The 20,052-nt window shown below is 44.4% G+C and overlaps 1 protein-coding gene across 1 annotated transcript in view; it reads right to left on the bottom strand.

The window, feature by feature from the left end:
- Window positions 1-20,052, bottom strand: part of asic1b (acid-sensing (proton-gated) ion channel 1b) — a 438,689-nt gene that overhangs the window by 414,219 nt on the left and 4,418 nt on the right. The window contains exon 2 of the mRNA XM_052474068.1: window positions 266-461. Coding sequence (XP_052330028.1) covers window positions 266-461 — 196 coding nt within the window. The remainder of the gene's footprint in view (window positions 1-265; window positions 462-20,052) is intronic.

The following is a 20,052-nucleotide window of genomic DNA, read 5'->3' as shown; positions in this document are numbered from 1 at the left end:
TATTACTGCAGATAAATTATGGGCATTTTCTAAAATTACAACGCAAAAATTCATAATAAAAAAAAATAACCTAAGCGTAGCACCTTTAAAACATTTGCAGTCATGATTGTGACTTACCACAGTGAAGTCCTCAGTGCTGCACTCCACCCTGCAGTAGTAACGTGACAGCAACTAGCTTAGCATCCCAGAGAAACTTATCTATGGGAGCCTGTAACGGCAGTTTGCAGGTATTTATAGTCTTCACATGCACCATTGTCTCACTCACCACAGTGAAGTCCTCAGCGCTGCACTCCATCCCGCGGTAGTAGCATGACAGCAGCATCTCCTTGATGTCGTGGCCCGTCCGGTCATAGAACTCTCGCATGTTAAAGGGGCGGGGCTTGAAGTTGAGGAAGTCAGCTTTGATCTTCAGGGTCTCCAGAACGCTCTCCTCAACCAGATGGGTGTCTCTGATCTCATACCTGAGAAAGGAACAGAGAGGGAGGGTTATAGAATCTGTTAGAAATAGGACTAGAGGTTAGGGATAGCGGTTAGGACACAGAGGAAGTCAGCTTTGGGTGGGTGTCTCATCTCATACCTGGACAGATCAGAGTGTTAGGTCAGCCTCAACAATTTGCTAACCATGCAGATCTTCTGTAACAACTCATACATATATACAGACTGTTTCCAAAGCCCCACTACTTTATTCATATTTTACATTATAATCCCCAATGTACTCTAAACCTGTCTGACGGTCTGTCTGCCTTTTGCACAGTGTTTTCTGATATGGGTCATTTTAAAAACAAACTCAGAAGTCTCCTGGGACTCTCCTGGAAGCCACGTGTGTTTTTGAATTTTCAGAGGTATCAATACGACATCATTTTTTGATGTTAATGAACACTCGTGAGGCTTTTAAAAGAACATACCCTTACTATACTTTCATACATAGATTAGTAAAATCAGTGCTTTGAAGGAAAACCTTTGGGAGTCCTAACGACCAAGGAGGGATGGACGGCTGTAGGTCTATTGAGGAACAGTCATGGTACGTAGCACTTGGGGTTTGTTCTGAAGAAAATATATACTTTGTATCTTACAGGGTAAAAACTGGAGAAAGAAGCATCTCAGATGAAGAGAGACTAGAGGGGGATTTCTTCTGTGACATGTGAAAATGTCAGTACAACACTCAAAGCCATGTGCTGTTAACTCATAGCATATTATCCTCTTATTAACTGCAATACCATTTAACACCCTTTTGTTCTGACCCCAACCGTACCGGCTTGGATATTTTATGGGATTCATTTGTCAGCTCAAAACTGTGATGTTTAGTTAGTTGAAGTCAAGCAAAAGGAGCAGAAGGTCCTACACACACGCGCACACACACACACATGCACGCACGCACACACACACACACACACACACGCACACACGCGCACGCACACACACACGCACACACGCACGCACACACGCACGCACGCACACACGCGCACACACACACAGAGCAATAGGAGGTTTCATCAAGGTGAGAATGTATCATCATTTAAGTCAGCATTCTTCTCAACAATCGTTTTGATCACTCTACCAGGCAGTACAATTTAATTAATTGCAGTGAAAGAGTCCACTTTAGTGAAAGTAAGAGGATGTTGCTAGTGCAGTAATCGATGTCAAGTGGCCGAAGCAGCACTCAGAGAATGTGAACAGTGGCTACACCATTCAGATAGTGTTATATGCTTTGGGGTTTTGCTCAATTTCATTTTCAATTTCGAGGTTGGTTCTGTTTGGGTGTGGCTTGCCCCGATTGGAATCATCCTCATTGGTCAGGATGTGTTGCACCTGTCAACTCGTTAGTCAGCCATTAGTCACTGTACAGGTGTTACCGTATTTAGGCTCTAGTTGGCATGAGAGATAGACTTCTGCTTAACTCTCCTTCTTTATGTTTGTGAACACGTCTCCCTGTTTGGTTTACTTCACATTTATTTTCACTCCCTAACCTAAGTTGTGGTGGGGGATTTCATTTCTTTGAGTTTATCTGTTATCAAGCTAATCAAGTGGGCGCCCATGGTGTTAAGACCCTACTCAAGTTTGCTTGGCTAGCATTCAGTAGGCCCCCATGGATGAGCTTCAGAACCTGTTTTAAAAACCCATCTGGTTTTGTTTTGGTAGTCAGTGATTCATTTGTTAGTTCTCTTTTCATGTCGAGCAGCAATTTACTGTTGCTTATTGGGGGAATGTAACACGTGCTATTTAAAAACAAAACACGGTAAAAACCAGCTGGTATATTTGCACTGCTAAGCACACACTTTAAATACTTTTATTTTGAATTCACTATTCTCAGGATCTATACAACATATTTCAGGAGTGTAGCACCTAAGGGTCTCCAGTCCCAATGTTTTGCAGAAAAGATGTCATTCCTGTAGAAAGACCCACCCACTTCCCTGTATCTTCATCCATTTCCCTGGATCTCCATCCATTTCCTTTTAGAAAGCTCCATCCATTTCCCTGGATCTCCATCCATTTCCCTGTAGAAAGACCCACCCACTTCCCCGTATCTTCATCCATTTCCCTGTATAAAGCTCCATCCATTTCCCTGTAGAAAGCTCCATCGATTTCCCTGGATCTCCATCCATTTCCCTGTAGAAAGCTTCATCGATTTCCCTGGATCTCCCTCCATTTCCCTGGATCTCCATCCATTTCCCTGTAGAAAGCTCCATTGATTTCCCTGGATCTCCATCCATTTCCCTGTAGAAAGCTCCATCGATTTCCCTGGATCTCCCTCCATTTCCCTGTAGAAAGCACCATCCATTTCCCTGGATCTCCCTCCATTTCCCTGCATCTCCATCCATTTCCCTGTAGAAAACTCCATCCATTTCCCAGATCTCCATTCATCTCCCTGTAGAAAGCTCCATCCATTTCCCAGATCTCCATTCATCTCCCTGTAGAAAGCTCCGTCCATTTCCCTGCATCTCCATTCATCTCCCTGTAGAAAACTCCATCCATTTCCCAGATCTCCATTCATCTCCCTGTAGAAAGCTCCGTCCATTTCCCAGATCTCCATTCATCTCCCTGTAGAAAGCTCCGTCCATTTCCCTGGATCTCCATTCATCTCCCTGTAGAAAGCTCCGTCCATTTCCCAGATCTCCATTCATCTCCCTGTAGAAAGCTCCGTCCATTTCCCTGGATCTCCATTCATCTCCCTGTAGAAAGCTCCGTCCATTTCCCAGATCTCCATTCATCTCCATGTAGAAAGATCCGTCCATTTCCCTGGATCTCCATTCATCTCCCTGTAGAAAGCTCCGTCCATTTCTCTGGATCTCCATCCATTTCCCTGTAGAAAACTCCATCCATTTCCCAGATCTCCATTCATCTCCCTGTAGAAAGCTCCATCCATTTCCCAGATCTCCATTCATCTCCCTGTAGAAAGCTCCGTCCATTTCCCTGCATCTCCATTCATCTCCCTGTAGAAAACTCCATCCATTTCCCAGATCTCCATTCATCTCCCTGTAGAAAGCTCCATCCATTTCCCAGATCTCCATTCATCTCCCTGTAGAAAGCTCCGTCCATTTCCCTGGATCTCCATTCATCTCCCTGTAGAAAGCTCCGTCCATTTCCCAGATCTCCATTCATCTCCCTGTAGAAAGCTCCATTGATTTCCCTGGATCTCCATCCATTTCCCTGTAGAAAGCTCCATCGATTTCGCTGGATCTCCCTCCATTTCCCTGTAGAAAGCACCATCCATTTCCCTGGATCTCCCTCCATTTCCCTGCATCTCCATCCATTTCCCTGTAGAAAACTCCATCCATTTCCCAGATCTCCATTCATCTCCCTGTAGAAAGCTCCGTCCATTTCCCTGCATCTCCATTCATCTCCCTGTAGAAAGCTCCGTCCATTTCCCTGCATCTCCATTCATCTCCTGTAGAAAACTCCATCCATTTCCCAGATCTCCATTCATCTCCCTGTAGAAAGCTCCGTCCATTTCCCAGATCTCCATTCATCTCCCTGTAGAAAGCTCCGTCCATTTCCCTGGATCTCCATTCATCTCCCTGTAGAAAGCTCCGTCCATTTCCCAGATCTCCATTCATCTCCCTGTAGAAAGCTCCGTCCATTTCCCTGGATCTCCATTCATCTCCCTGTAGAAAGCTCCGTCCATTTCCCAGATCTCCATTCATCTCCCTGTAGAAAGATCCGTCCATTTCCCTGGATCTCCATTCATCTCCCTGTAGAAAGCTCCGTCCATTTCTCTGGATCTCCATCCATTTCCCTGTAGAAAACTCCATCCATTTCCCAGATCTCCATTCATCTCCCTGTAGAAAGCTCCATCCATTTCCCAGATCTCCATTCATCTCCCTGTAGAAAGCTCCGTCCATTTCCCTGCATCTCCATTCATCTCCCTGTAGAAAACTCCATCCATTTCCCAGATCTCCATTCATCTCCCTGTAGAAAGCTCCGTCCATTTCCCTGCATCTCCATTCATCTCCCTGTAGAAAGCTCCATCCATTTCCCAGATCTCCATTCATCTCCCTGTAGAAAGCTCCGTCCATTTCCCTGCATCTCCATTCATCTCCCTGTAGAAAACTCCATCCATTTCCCAGATCTCCATTCATCTCCCTGTAGAAAGCTCCGTCCATTTCCCAGATCTCCATTCATCTCCCTGTAGAAAGCTCCGTCCATTTCCCTGGATCTCCATTCATCTCCCTGTAGAAAGCTCCGTCCATTTCTCTGGATCTCCAGAGGAGACAAAGTTTGTTTTCTCCAGGAGCAGTTTAGAGTCTGAAATTGTTTCCATTCATGTTGCGACAGTCAATGTTCACTCAGAGAAATCCGTCCAGGAACTGGGAATGGATCGTGAATGCTCAATTGCTGCTGGTAGATCCAGCCACTGAGTAGAGCTTGTTTGAAAGCCAATTTTAGCGTTTTCGACAAGGCACATCTATACCAAAAGTGTCCCAAAAAATAATCCAACCTTTACTCCATTGACGGAGGCAGTTACAACGCGTGTGCTTAAACTATGTTTACAAAGCAGCTGGTATAATTTTGGTACTAAGCACGCACACACACACACACACACACACACACACACACTTTTCAATGTAATTAAATAAAGGTGAAATAAAAATAAAATTGCGGATAGCACTGTCCACAAGCTACTCTAGGTATAACCGTAACACAAGATCCTCCCACCTTTCAAAGGTATCAGTATGAGGCCTGTGTAAGGGTTTTCCTGTGGTGAAGGAGAAGCGGACCAAAATGCAGCGTGGTGGTTATTCATGTTCTTTAATAAAGGAACTAGACATGAAATAACTAACAAAACAACACATGTGGAAAACCTAAACAGTCCTATCTGGTGCAAACACAGAGACAGCAACAATCACCCACAAACACACAGTGAAACCCAGGCTACCTAAATATGGTTCCCAATCAGAGCCAATGACTAACACCTGCCTCTGATTGAGAACCATATCAGGCCAGACATAGAAATAGACAAACAAGACATCCAACATAGAATGCCCACTCAGATCACACCCTGACCAACCAAAACATAGAAACATACAAAGCAAACTATGGTCAGGGTGTGACAGCCTGTCTGTCCTCCTGCTACTACCAACCCCCAACACCTCTGTTCACACACACAGCTACTAATTAACCTTCATTAACACTTGCCCGGGATTATGTGTTACCAAATGGGTTTGAACCAATGTGTTTCTCCTGCACACCAATATACGGTGTTAGCCCACTGACCTAAAGCCTAGAAATGACCTTGTAGAGGTGACACCAGTGTTCTGGGGTCAGGCAAGGTTACTGATGGAGAGCGAGAGCCTAGTTCACCGAACCCCTTCCGTTAAACACGCGCTACAATGTCACTCACTACTTTGAAGTGGATGATTAGACACATCAGATAAATCCAATCACAGGAAGGTCAAACCTGTCGGTCCTCTATGCTACAGTACTACAGAGACGAGCTGAGTTTCACGTAGCCAGGGGAGGGCAGATAGCTTAGCATCACAGAGTCTCGACCAGACACACACAGGTACTAATGACCCTTCATTAACCCTAGCACCCTCACCCGCCAGGTAGGCGGTCCATTTCAAAGCCATAATAACAATTAGTAAATACAAACATCCACATAAAAAGTGGCAAATGCCAATACACAATAAGAATTATCATACAGAATTGCGTATATTTGTATTTGGATCCCGGAAGGAACAGAAAACACAACAAAACCTCCTCAAGAAGACTGGTTAAAGTGAATAAGGACGACAACTGTATGGCACTCAGGTGACATAATCATTTCACATGCAAAATCCACTGAGATATCATAAAAGCAATTTTGTGGGTGAACTTCAATTATGTAAAACCACCGAAGTGAAAATAGATTTACGTGATTAAATGCAGAAAACATTTGAAAATGTTCTTAATACAGAGTTTTAGAGAGTTTATCCGGTTTCCTGTGTTCAAGAATTTAAATTGTGGAATCATTCCAACAAAGCAACATTATAAAAACATTATTTCAACGAAACAATCATTACAATGACTGAACGAATGCTCTCTCTCTAAAACTGATCTAATTTTAACTACTGTACCAGCGCTAAAGTTTTGAACAGTCTGAAGTCTTATTTCAGTCTTGTCATGGGTGATTCATTGTTGTTCATGGGTATCATTTGATGTTATTCAGACAGAGCATCTGTTACAGTTTGGTTATAGTTCTTCTCCCTTTTCTTTGTGTAGATTAGTCATATTTAAGAGTAATAGTCATAATTCAGAGTAATAGTCATATTTCAGAGTAATAGTCATATTTCAGAGTAATAGTCATAATTCAGAGTAATAGTCATAATTCAGAGTAATAGTCATAATTCAGAGTAATAGTCATAATTCAGAGTAATAGTCATATTTCAGAGTAATAGTCATATTTCAGAGTAATAGTCATATTTCAGAGTAATAGTCATAATTCAGAGTAATAGTCATATTTCAGAGTAATAGTCATAATTCAGAGTAATAGTCATAATTCAGAGTAATAGTCATATTTCAGAGTAATAGTCATAATTCAGAGTAATAGTCATAATTCAGAGTAATAGTCATATTTCAGAGTAATAGTCATAATTCAGAGTAATAGTCATATTTCAGAGTAATAGTCATAATTCAGAGTAATAGTCATAATTCAGAGTAATAGTCATAATTCAGAGTAATAGTCATATTTCAGAGTAATAGTCATAATTCAGAGTAATAGTCATAATTCAGAGTAATAGTCATATTTCAGAGTAATAGTCATAGTTCAGAGTAATAGTCATATTTCAGAGTAAAGTCAAATTCAAATGTCATTTTCATAATAGTCATAATTCAGAGTAATAGTCATATTTCAGAGTAATAGTCATAAGAAATTTCAGCCTAATAGTCAAATTCAGCAATAGTCATAATTCAGGTAATAGTCATATTTCAGGTAATAGTCATAGTTCAAAATAGTCATATTTCAGAAATAGTCAAAACCAGAGTAAGTCATATTTCAGAGTAATAGTCAAGTTCAGGTAATAGTCATAGTTCAGAGTAATAGTCATATTTCAGGTAATAGTCATATTTCAGAGTAATAGTCATAATTCAGAATTAATAATAGTCATAATTCAGAGTAAATCAAATCAAATGTATTTATAAAGCCCTTCTTACATCAGCTGATATCTCAAAGTGCTGTACAGAAACCCAGCCTAAAACCCCAAACAGCAATTTCAATGCAGGTGTAGAAGCACAGTGGCTAGGAAAAACTCCCTAGAAGGCCAAATTTAGGAAGAAACCTAGAGAGGAACCAAGTGGGGTGGCAGTCCTTTCAGAGTAGATTATAACAGAACGTGGCCATAGTATGAGTCATATTAATAATAGTCATATTTCAATAATAGTCATATTTCAGAGTAATAAAGTCATATTTCTGAGTAATAAAGTCATATTTCAGAGTAATAAAGTCATATTTCAGAGTAATAAAGTCATATTTCAGAGTAATAAAGTCATATTTCAGAGTAATAAAGTCATATTTCAGAGTAATAAAGTCATATTTCAGAGTAATAAAGTCATATTTCTGAGTAATAAAGTCATATTTCAGAGTAATAAAGTCATATTTCAGAGTAATAAAGTCATATTTCTGAGTAATAAAGTCATATTTCAGAGTAATAAAGTCATATTTCAGAGTAATCAGTTTGCACTACAGCAAATCAGAGGATTATGTCACATCATAGTTTAATCAAGTAATTACATGTCATGTACAGTATATCATATATAGAACCTAATTCAAGTGTAGGAGTGTGCGTATACCACATAGGTTGCAAACAATGCAGCGAGTTGATAAATTCCTGTTGGTTCATTTACTGCAATTCTTAGAGATAACTTCAAAGTTCAGTTGTTATGAGCAGGGATGAAAATGAAACTAGCCCGCTAGCCTGTTGAAGCGAGCCCGCTAGCTTCCATCACAATTACATGCACATGGCCAATTATGCAAATTAGGCGATGACGTCATTTAGCGACTTCGAACGACTTTTAGGATAGCCAATAGCTGCTTTCCTTACTGAGGAGTTGGCAACACTGTCCTGGTTATGAGTCAGAATACAGTGACGTTTTCAGGGTCAAGTCATGTGTTCAATGTCAGACTGTGGAATGAGAATCACTTCTCAGTCCTCAACAATCGCAGAAGGATAAGTCAGACATGGTCAGGGACCAATTAAAAAGCCCAGAAAAAAGCTTGGTTCTACAACTGTATACTTTTCAAGAAAATGCTACTTTAGCTTGATGTTATTTTCTATTAGCTACAGCAGTGTATTGGATCACTGCACTACTGCTGTGACAGTCGTGAAACCACACAGGACAGGGGTATATAGCAACCATATTGGCTACTAAACAGCCTACACTTCAAATTACTTTCGAATAACATTGCACATTTTCACTTTGTACATACAGTAATAGGATGAACAAACCCTAACAAACCACATGCCTGGGATCATCAACTAGATTCAGCTGCAGGCCGTTTTTTTCTTGAGCAGATGGTCGGGAGGCCTGAACATAATTACAAATCATTTCTAGACCGCAAGATATACAAATATAACTTTAGTCTAATAATAATTTAAAACCTTTAAAATGTGTATATAATCAGGTGTTTTTCTGTTATGCGTGGGAATACTTGAATAATAGTTTTCCCAAATTAAAATCACTTGGAGAAGATGTCCTAGCGCTATACAGTCCAACAAATTTTTATTTATTTTTTATCTAAAAAAAAAATTGCTCAGAAAACTTGGGGGTCCAAATGAAACCACCACCCAGTTGTCCAAGTAACCACCGCCATAGGCCAAGTGATGGTAGAGAAAATGTAGACATGGTTTACAACTTTACATTGTGGTTCAAACATGAACATAGTTAAGATGTGGCTCAACTGCTGCGCATATGGCCTCGCATCAATACCTTGTCATGGTTCATCTCCATAATTGCAAAATGCCTTCGTGCGACGTACTGTATTCCTAATTGAATTGTACCCAGTGTCCAACCAAGCGTCTTATAGCAACACAGAGCTGCCAGGAGAGCACTTAATACCCTGTGTTGTTGCTCAGCTAGAGTAGAGCTGGGACGATAACCCAAAATTACTGACACTGACAGCGCCCTCCTCTTACCAAAGCATTTTGCTTAGGTCAGTTACTTTCAGTGATTTTGCTACACAATGTTCCAGCAGATTCTTTTTGGATCTAACACCATTTTTTGGTCCACAGTAGTAGCCTATGCATTATTTTGATTCCTGCTATGAAAGCGTCTGCCTGTCCCTGTTTGTCAGTAGGCTGCTGTGTGAGCGGGCCACTCTTCTTACTCCTTCTCCCCACTGTGTTCATGGAGGAGGGAGAGATGCATTCTGAGAAGCATGTATTATAACCGTTGCTCAAAATGCTATTGCGGGAACAAAGGCGGTTTCTTTTAAAGCCGCTACTGTTGTTTATAGAGCTGTCCCCGACAAAGAAATATCTGGGTCGACCAATCAATTGGTCAAAATGTTAAAACGTGTGTTTTTCCATATAGACACACCCTATGTTTGAATAAAGTAAACTATATGTAGGCTACTGATTTAGTGACCTAAAAGATTCTGCCATAAATGGCATATATATATATTTTTTTAATAGGCTAGAAATATCTTTGGGTGCCAAGTGTCTTAGTTTACATTTCAGGCAAAATGTTAAAACTTGAGAAGCTTCCAGTGATGGCGAGAAGACAATCAGAAATAGTTTGAATAAAGGAAACTGTATTAGGCTACTGATTTAAGCACTGTGATTAAAAAGCCTAGGCCTACTTCTATGTACCAAAAGGCCACGTGAGCCAGAAAACAAATATAGCCTAATCAGGGAGGAAAAGCCTAGGCCTACTTCTCCGTCTCAGGCTCCTGCTGCCCAGTGACCTTCAGATTCTGCCATTATGCCTCCTGAAGTGTGGTAATCAGGCCAGGTAGCCTGGGCCTACCTTTTAATTTGGCCAGTGCCAGGCCTACTTCTATGTTTAATTTCAGGCAAAGAAAAAAGGCCTACTTCTAGTGTAATCAGGCCACGATGCCTTAGGACAATTCAGAAATAGTATCAGATCCCCAAATGGACAAAGGCCTACTAGTCTATTTGTGTAATCAGGTCAGGTAGCCTAGGCCTACTTCTATGTGTAATCAGGCCACGTAGCCTAGGCCTACTTCTATGCGTAATCAGGCCAGGTAGCCTAGGCCTACTTCTATGTGTAATCAGGCCAGGTAGCCTAGGCCTACTTCTATGTGTAATCAGGCCAGGTAGCCTAGGCCTACTTCTATGCGTAATCAGGCCAGGTAGCCTAGGCCTACTTCTATGCGTAATCAGGTACACGTCCGTACTCAAGATTGACAGAAGTGCTCCAAACAAAACACAATGAATAAATTGACAACTCGTAAACGGAATGAAATAAACAAAAACGTTCCATAGACAAACATTGGCAATAGAATGGACTTTACTGAAGAGCTCAGTGACTTTCAACGTGGCCCCTTAGTTCCAGTGAAGGGAAATCTTAACACTACAGCATACAGAAATGGTTTGTCAAGATGGGTGTGGAAGAACTTGATTGGCCTGCACAGAGCCCTGACCTAAACCCCATCAAACACCTTTGAGATTAATTGGAACGTCGACTGCGAGCCAGGCCTAATCGACCAACATCAGTGCCTGACCTCACTAATGCTCTTGTTGCTGAATGGAAGCAAGTCCCCGCAGAAATGTTCCAACATCTAGTGGAAAGCCTTCCCAGAAGAGTGGAGGCTGTTATTGCAGCAAAGGGGGGGACCAACTCCATATTAATGTCCATGATTTTGGAATGAGATGTTCAACGAGCAGGTGTCCACATACTTTTGGTAGTGTAGTATATGTGTGGATTCTTTTTATATTGACTTGCCACTGATCTACTCTCCCTAAAGCAATCACAGCTCTCTCTGTAAGTGGGGAGGGAGGAAGTTAAATTGGATTACAAGCCACAAGCACTTTAATTTTCAGACGCCGCTAACGGTTAGGATAGCAAGAGGAATGAAGGAGAGAGCATCTGCATCGTCTCTCTCTCCCTCTCTCTTTCTGTCCACCTCAGGGGAGGGGGATGAGTAAATAGATATACAGTGCCTTCGGAAAGTATTCAGACCCCTTGACTTCTTCCGCATTTTGTTACGTTACAACCTTATTCTAAAATTGATTAAATAAATACAAATCCTCAGCGATCTACACACACTACCCCATAATGACATCACATTACCCGAAAATGACATCACAATACCCCATAATGACATCACCATACCCCATAATGACAAACCAAAAACAGGTTGTTAGAAATCTTTGAAAATGTATTAAAAATAAGAAACAGAAATACTTTATTTACATACAGTAAGTATTCAGACCCTTTGATATGAGACTCAATGTTGAGCTCAAGTGCTCAGATGCATCCTGTTTCCATTGATCATCCTTGAGATGTTTCTACAACTTGATTGGAGTCCACCTGTGGTATATTAAATTGATTGGACATGATTTGGAAACAGCTGTATAGATAAGGTTCCACAGTTGACTGTGCATGTCAGAGCAAACACCAAGCCATGAGGTCGAAGGAATTGTCCGTAGAGCTCCGAGACAGGATTGTGTCGAGGCACAGATCTGGGGAATGGTACCAAAACATTTCTGCAGTATTGAAGGTACCGAAGAACACAGTGGCCTCCATCATTATAAATGGAAGAAGTTTGCAACCACCAAAACTCTTCTTAGAGCTGGGAACCCCGCCAAACTGAGCAATTGGGGGAGAAGGGCCTTTGTCAGGGAGGTGACCAAGAACCCGATGGTCACTCTGACAGAACCCTAGAGGTTCTGTGGAGATGTGAGAAACTTCCAGATGCCAGTCATCTCTGCAGCACTCCAACAATCAGGCCTCTATGGTTGTGGCCAGACGGAAGCCACTCCTCAGTAAAAGGCGCATGACAGCCCGCTTGGAGTTTGCCAAAAAGCACCTAAAGACATTCAGACCATGAGAAACAATATTATCTCCTGATGAAACCAAGATTGAACAATTTGGCCTGAATACCAAGTATCACGTCTGGAGGACACCTGGCACCATCCCTACGGTGATGGCAGCATCATGCTGTGGGGATGTTTTTCAGCGGCAGGTACTGGGAGACTAGTCAGAAAGATTAACGGAGCAAAGTACAGAGAGATCCTTGATGAAGTCCTGAGCTCTCTGGAACAGGTTATCAGACTGGGGTGAAGGTTCACCATCCAACAGGACAACGACCCTAAGCACACAGCCAAGACAATGCAGGAGTGGCTTCAGGACAAGTCTCTGAATGCCCTTGAGTGACCTAGCCAGAGCCCGGACTTGAACCCGGTCTGACATCTCTGGAGAGTCCTGAACATAGCTGTGCAGCACCCCATCAAACCTGACAGAGCTTGAGAGGATCTGCAGCGAACAATGGGAGAAACTCCCCAAATACAGGTATGCCAAGCTTGTAAAGTCTTACCCAACAAGACTCGAGGCTGTAATCACTTCCAAAGGTGCTTCAACCAAGTACTGAGTAACAGGTTTGAATACTTATGTAAATGGAATATTTTTCTTTACATACATGCACTGTAAATTAAGCTTTAAAACGGCAAAGTCTTCTCTCTGCCAAAATGTGCAGAAATGCAGGATATTAGCTTTAAAGCTACAACAACAAGAAATATCTATAGCCCCATGATGAAATGTGAAGAATTGCAGGGAAAGCTGCTAAATGTTCTCTGCAATGCCAAGATGCGGACTTTTAAAATGTTCCTGCAGGGACTTGGTTAATCCGGCCACGTATTGCCGAAGTCATATTAAAACTCCTTGTGTTCTATTTTTTTTTATCTAACTCAAGTTGGTCCTTCTGTAGCACAGTTGGTAGAGCATGGCGCTTGTAACGCCAGGGTAGTGGGTTCAATTCCTGGGACAACCCATACGTAGAATGTATGCACACATGACTGTAAGTTGCTTTGGATAAAAGCGTCTGCTAAATGGCATATAAATATAAAAAACAAGAACCGTGAAAAACCAAAACAGCCCTATTTTTTTTATTTTTATAAAAATAATTTATTATCTTCAATACCATTCATTCTTTTTCTTTACAACTCATAATTTACATACATACACAAAAAATTGTATTTTAAATAAACTAATTAAACTAAAACATAAACCCCAAACAAAACCTCAGGGGAGCATCTTCCCTCCCCGTTACCCTACAAAATACCTCTCCCTATCTCCCCGTCCCTAATCTATCCTCTTACAAATCTAAATGACACCCAGCCCTAAACCCCCCTTCCACCTCTCCCGAGCAGCATGCTGCCCCCACTTCCTCTCCTCCCTCTTCATCCTCCCCCTCAAATCTCCTTCCACCCTCCTCACTATCCCTTCCACCCCCCAATCTCTCCCTATCTTCACCATGTTCTGCCTTGCTTCCCACAGCCCCCGTTTAGAGACTCATAAGAAGCCAGAGCAGAAACCTGTCCCTATCCGTCCCTCTCCCTACACCCCTCTCTAACCTGGCCCACGTCAATACAAAATCCCCTTTACCAAACCTAACAACACCCGAGCCCTAGCCCATACTACTCCGGCAAAGGCACAGTCCCAAAAGACATGGCGCACAGTCTCCTCCCTGCCACAAGAGGATCTTAGACAGGTGGGGGATTGCACCAAATTATACCGGTACAAGATGGAACGTACCGGCAAACACTTATGAAGGCTCAACCAATTCAGGTCCTTGAGCCTGTTATCCAGACCCCGCGCCTGCACTCCCTCCCAGACCACTTCCGAGATGCCCACTACAGGCGCCGGACTCCCTGCCTTTCTGACCTCCTCGTACAGGTGCCTGTGATCTAAACCTACTCGGGCAACTTCAACCTCAGGGTGCGCACGCAGCCACTTGGCGCATGACCAAAGTGCCACGGCAGCTGTTCCGCCCGAGGACCCGTGTTAGACCACACCATTATGCGTCTCGCCTGATACGAGAAAAACACCCGCAGGAGGTAACCGGACGGGTGTATCACTGGCTGAGCAAGCTCTGTTAACAAGAAAGAAACAAAAATTGAGTCCAGCTTGAGGGGGAAATGTGGTACCCCCCTATCTCCCTCCCCGATGGGACAGATCATGCGTGCCCTGACGACCCACTCGCACCTGCCACTCCACATAAACTGAAACACAAGCCTCACTAGAGGCCTCCTCAGACAAGCCGGCAATGGGTAGATAGATGTATGCCAAATAAAGAAAGAGACGGCAACACATCCACCTTTAGGACCAGGACTTTGCCCATGAAAGACAAATACCTAGCCTTCCACATTGCTAGCTTCCTCTGTACCACTGCGATACGCATGTTCCAGTTTAGCGTCGCTGAGCCAGAGGTCTCAAAATGGACCCCGAGAATCCTCAGGGCCCCCTCACAGAGAGATAACCCCCCAGGCACATCCGTTCTACCGCGCCATCTTCCGAAAAACTTGACGGAAGACTTTGCATGGTTCAGAACTGCTACCGACGCTCGGGTGAAATCCCCAAAGATGGCAAGGGACCTTGTCAGGCACGAGTCCTTGCACAACAGCAAGGAAGTGTCGTCGGCGTACTGCGTCATCTTAACACGCAGCCCACCACTTACAGGGATCAGCAAACCTTCCACCCCTGTGTCTGCCCTAATGGCAGCCCCCAGAGGCTCCATGTACAGAACGAAGAGGAGAGCCGAGAGTGGGCACCCCTGCCCCCAGACGAGAGGTCAAAAACGTCACCCAAGTGACTATTTACACTAACTCGGCACCCCGCTCCGACATATAATGTACGAATCCATCCTATAAACGTCTCCCCAAATCCTAATCGACCTAACACTCTGAATAAAAAGGATCTATTCACACGATCGAAGGCTTTCGCCTGATCTAGCGCTGCTACCATTAAAGGAAGACCTCTATCTTCAACCCAAGCGATGGAGTCCCTGATTAACTGTAGGTTCCATCTAACAGAGCGGCCCTCTACCCCGCACGTCTGATCCTCATGAACGACGTAGGGAAGGGCTGTGCGCAACCGGTCTGCTAAAACCTTTGCAAGTAGCTTGTAATCTACACACAGCATGGTCAACGGCCGCCAGTTGCCAAGGTCTGTTACTTCCCCCTTCTTATATAAAAGTGACAGCACACCAACAGCCATTGATCCCCCCGGGACCCCCGTCTCAAGGATGGCCTTCAAGACTTCGAGGACCACTGGACCAAGTATACCCCAAAACTTGAGATAAAACTCAGCCGGCAGCCCATCTATCCCAGGCACCTTCCCTTTTCCCATCCTCCTAAGAGCGCTCTCAACCTCTTCTAGTGAGATCTGGGCCTCCATCACTTCTCTAATGTCCTCCGGCAACCGCCTGGACAAGTGTTCTAAAAACACATTTCCCTGCTCTACATCTATTTCCCTTTCCTTAAATAAACCTTGGAAATGATCAGTTGTCACCCTGACCATATCCTCTGGTTCTCTAACTATACTACCATTTTCTTCCCTAACACCATGCATTACCTTCCTACTCTGTCTTGCCCTAACCAACTTAAAGAACATAGCAGAACAAGTCTCATTATGTTCTAGAAAGCCACTATGCGCACGCTCAAGGAAAGCTTGAGCCTTCCGCTCCTGCAACTCCCTGAGCTGCGCCTTTAGGGTTGCGGATCTCTCCCAGTCAAACAACCCGCCGAGGTTGCCTGCCTCGTATTCGAGTTCAATTAACCTCTGGATACGATCCAGCTCCCGCCTCTCCTCCCTTTTTTTCCTCTTGCAATACCCTATTATAAAAGCCCTAATCCTCACCTTAACTAATTCCCACCACTCTAACACCCCCTCGCACATGGACCGGAGGCCCTCAAGCCTCAAAAAGAAACCATAAAACCCGTCAACAAAAGCCTGCTCCTCCAGCATATCCCGATCTAGCTTCCAGTACCCTCTACCAAAGAGGCAGACTGGCGACCCCACCTGCAGGAGCACCCCGTCGTGATCCGAAAAGAAAACAGGCAACAGCCGCCCAGACAACTTACCCAAAGACCTGGGTACAAAAATATAGTCGAGCCTCCGCTCAACCCCCTGGAGTTGCGCCATGTATGACCGTCCATTTTCGGAGTAGTGTGCAGACCACCATCTACCAGACCATGGCAAGCCATTAGCCTGGCAATGGCGCCCGCACTGCTATCCCCCTCTTCCTAAATCTGTATTAAAATCCCCCCTATCACTAATTTCCTATTTGTGACACACAGGGGCGTCAGACAGTCCACCATCTCCCTCCTGTCTGCCACCACCTGTGGCCCATACACCACCACTAATCTAAATGTACAATCCCTTATCGTGACATCCACCCCTATAACCCTCCCCTGCATTACCACAAAAGAATCCTCCACTTTTACCTCCCTGTGCCCACACAAAATCCCTACCCCCGATGAGTGCACCCCCCCAACACCCCAAACCGACTTCCCCTTGTCCCACTCCTTCTTAAACCTAATAACATCCCCTCCATCCCTCAGGTGAACCTCCTGTAAAAAACAAAAATCAAACCCCACACCCTCCAAATAACTAAAAACCGCCCTCCTCTTAACACAATCCCTTAAACCCCTTACATTTAAACTAACAAAAGTAAAATTAGACTCCATGAAAAAAAAAAAAAACATATAATACACTGAAATTCTAAACCCAGACAGAAAAAAACATAAGCAGGAGACTCACCCGATGCTCCCTGCTCCATATCTACCGGTGAGAACACCATCCGTAATCCTGACATCCCCCCTCTTCCTCCATCACACCATCCCAGGATGCAGGAATAGTGTTTGGCTCCGGGGTGCCCTTGCACCCTGGGTCTACCCCCACAATCCTCCCCTCCTCAGTGTTGCAGCTGGTTTGGAAAAAAATTGGGGAGGCTGAGTCTCCAAACAAAAAACTCCCCACCTCCTCTTGTACCCAGTCCTGAGTCTTGTTATGTGTGTCCCCACCCAACAGAAGTTGAGGGCCTGGGGAAACCAGCAGCAACCCAGAGGTTTCTCCCGCCCCCATCACTCTCTTGGCCATCCCTTCCCCCTCACTGTCGGCCAATCGCCCCCTCCTCTTCATACTCTTCTTTGGTGATGGCGGCAGTGGAGAGATACCACCCTCCCCCCCCCGCCAGCTCCTCCACCATACCCCTCATCTCTTCCATCAGGCACTTTCCCCCAGTCCACTTTCTCTTCCACCGTCTCCTTCTCCACCACTCCTCCCTCCCTTTTCGCTCATGCTCTCCACTCTCCTTCTTCCGCCGCTTTTCCTGGTTCTCCTACTCCCGGCCTTCTGTTTCCTTCTCTCTTCCATCCGCCGCTTCTTGCTCCTCCTCCTTCCTTGATGTCCTTCCCTCTGGACCTGAACTCTGGTCATGAGGCGTCCTTCCCCCCTCCTCTTCTTCCCCCATCACCCGCTCCTGCTCCCCCCAGCCGCATATGACCTCTGACGGGCCGGGCACCCTCCACAGGTGTGCTGACGAGCCACACCCATGGCACGTCTTAGGCTTGTCACAATCCCTCGCCTCGTGATCCTCAGATGCACAAAATCTGCATTTTCTTGCACTGCATGAGGCGAATATGTGACCGTAGGCCATACAGCGCCTGCAAAATGGGGGCTGACGGGCATAAAACAACGTCCCCCTGTCAGCCCCTAGGGAGAACATAGCAGGAGGATGGAGGTAGCCACCATGTCCCCTTGGGTCCTCTCTGAGGAGGGCCTGGAAGCCTCTCCTCCCATTCCAAAACCCAAGGGAGTCTTTGAGGTGCCTTGCTGAGGAGACGTTATCCATGTATCTCCCCAGAAAAGCCCTCACCTCTTCGTCCTTAACATAAGGGTTGTAAATGTTGACAGTTACAACCCTAAAGTTATTCTTCGCCAGGCTTGTTATTTCGTAGTGGCACATCGGCCTCTCACCTCCCACCACTCTTGCCCTTCTCAGGATATCATCGTGTTTTTCCTCTGTATATAGCGCCACGTCGTATGCTCCCTCCAACGAGTTGCCTTGGAAACAAAACACGTCCTTCACCGTCAGCTTTAGAATCCCCATCAATATTATCCTTCCAAACGATTCCCGTCCTAAAGGCTCCAACTCCTTTTCCTTCCAAGCAAACCGAATCGTGTTGACCAGCCCAATCCCAGGGACCGACCGTGTTGATGTATTTAGCACCATCTCCGCAAGGAGAATGGCGCTCGTTCTCTTCTCTTCCAAAACAAGTGAAAAGAAAAAACCAACTGACTGAGTCTATCTGGTGACAACAACACAGAGACAGGAACAAACACCCACGGAATACCCAATTAATATGGCTGCCTAAATATGGTTCCCAGTCAGAGACAACGATAAACACCTGCCTCTGATTGAGAACCACTCTAGGCATAGACTTTCCTAGACAACTCTACTAAACTCAACCCCATAAATCTAATAAACCCCTAGACAAGACAAGACACATAAATCACCCATGTCACACCCTGGCCTGACCAAAATAATAAAGAAAACACAAAATACTAAGGCCAGGGCGTGACAGGGTCCCTTATGAATTTTGAGAAAGTTTGAGAACCACTGGCCTAGACGACACCTGAATACATGCTATCAACCTGCTATGACAAAGAGCATAGACAAAACATACGCAGTCATCAAAACCTTGAGTCATTTTTACAATCATATAGGCCTAATCACATTTGCATAGAATTAGGAAGCAAATTAGGTGAGAAATGATTTGTGTCAGCAAAAGAAGAGTCGATGACCCTAGCAGCACATGCCAGCTTCTATTATGGAAGCAGCTCTTTCTCCCATTAAATCATCCTCTAATTAGATTCACTATCAACTGGATTGAGTCCAATTGTTCTACACTGTGAAGCCTGACTTCAGACTTCCTCTTTTTGAGGTGAACATTGAGTATGCTTTTACTGTAGGTCCAGGATTTCGATGAATCTGTGTCCAGGAAACCAGGCCAAAGGGATTCGACAGAGGGGTAGAGAGTCTTCTACTGAGACAGTACTGGAGCTCATCGCCCCATGTTGCTGCCTCAGACAGGCATCTAGCCTTCCACGGATGAGGAGGAGGAGGAAGAGGAAGGTCACAGCTGTTAGTTGACTGGGTATTTGATAGATAAATATAGGAGCGACACAATTAACGTTTTGACACAGCTTTCCCACCAAACTGACAGTTCATTTCTTCTCGTCTTCTAAAGAGACCCCCTCACACACACACTGACTCCCCCTCTCTCTCTCTCTCACACACACACACACACACACACACACACACACACACACACACACACACACACACACACACACACACACACACACACACACACACACACACACACACACACACACACACACACACACATTCCCCTCACACGCCCCCACTCAGACCTTAACAGAAGGACTTGATGCATCCACAGCCAAACAGTCCAGGGAGTTCAGGGGGAATCTCAGAGGAAGGGAGGTGTAGCGAGCCTGTTTTATTCAGCACAACAACACTGTGGTCCCATTCCAAATGGCACCCTGTTTCCTATATAGTTCACTACTTTTGACCAAGGCCCATAGGGC

This window comes from Oncorhynchus keta, chromosome 21, assembly GCF_023373465.1.
Source record: "Oncorhynchus keta strain PuntledgeMale-10-30-2019 chromosome 21, Oket_V2, whole genome shotgun sequence".
In the NCBI taxonomy this organism is placed as follows: domain Eukaryota; kingdom Metazoa; phylum Chordata; class Actinopteri; order Salmoniformes; family Salmonidae; genus Oncorhynchus; species Oncorhynchus keta.
Note: the sequence above shows the minus strand (reverse complement) of the source record. Positions and strands in the feature narration are given on the sequence as shown.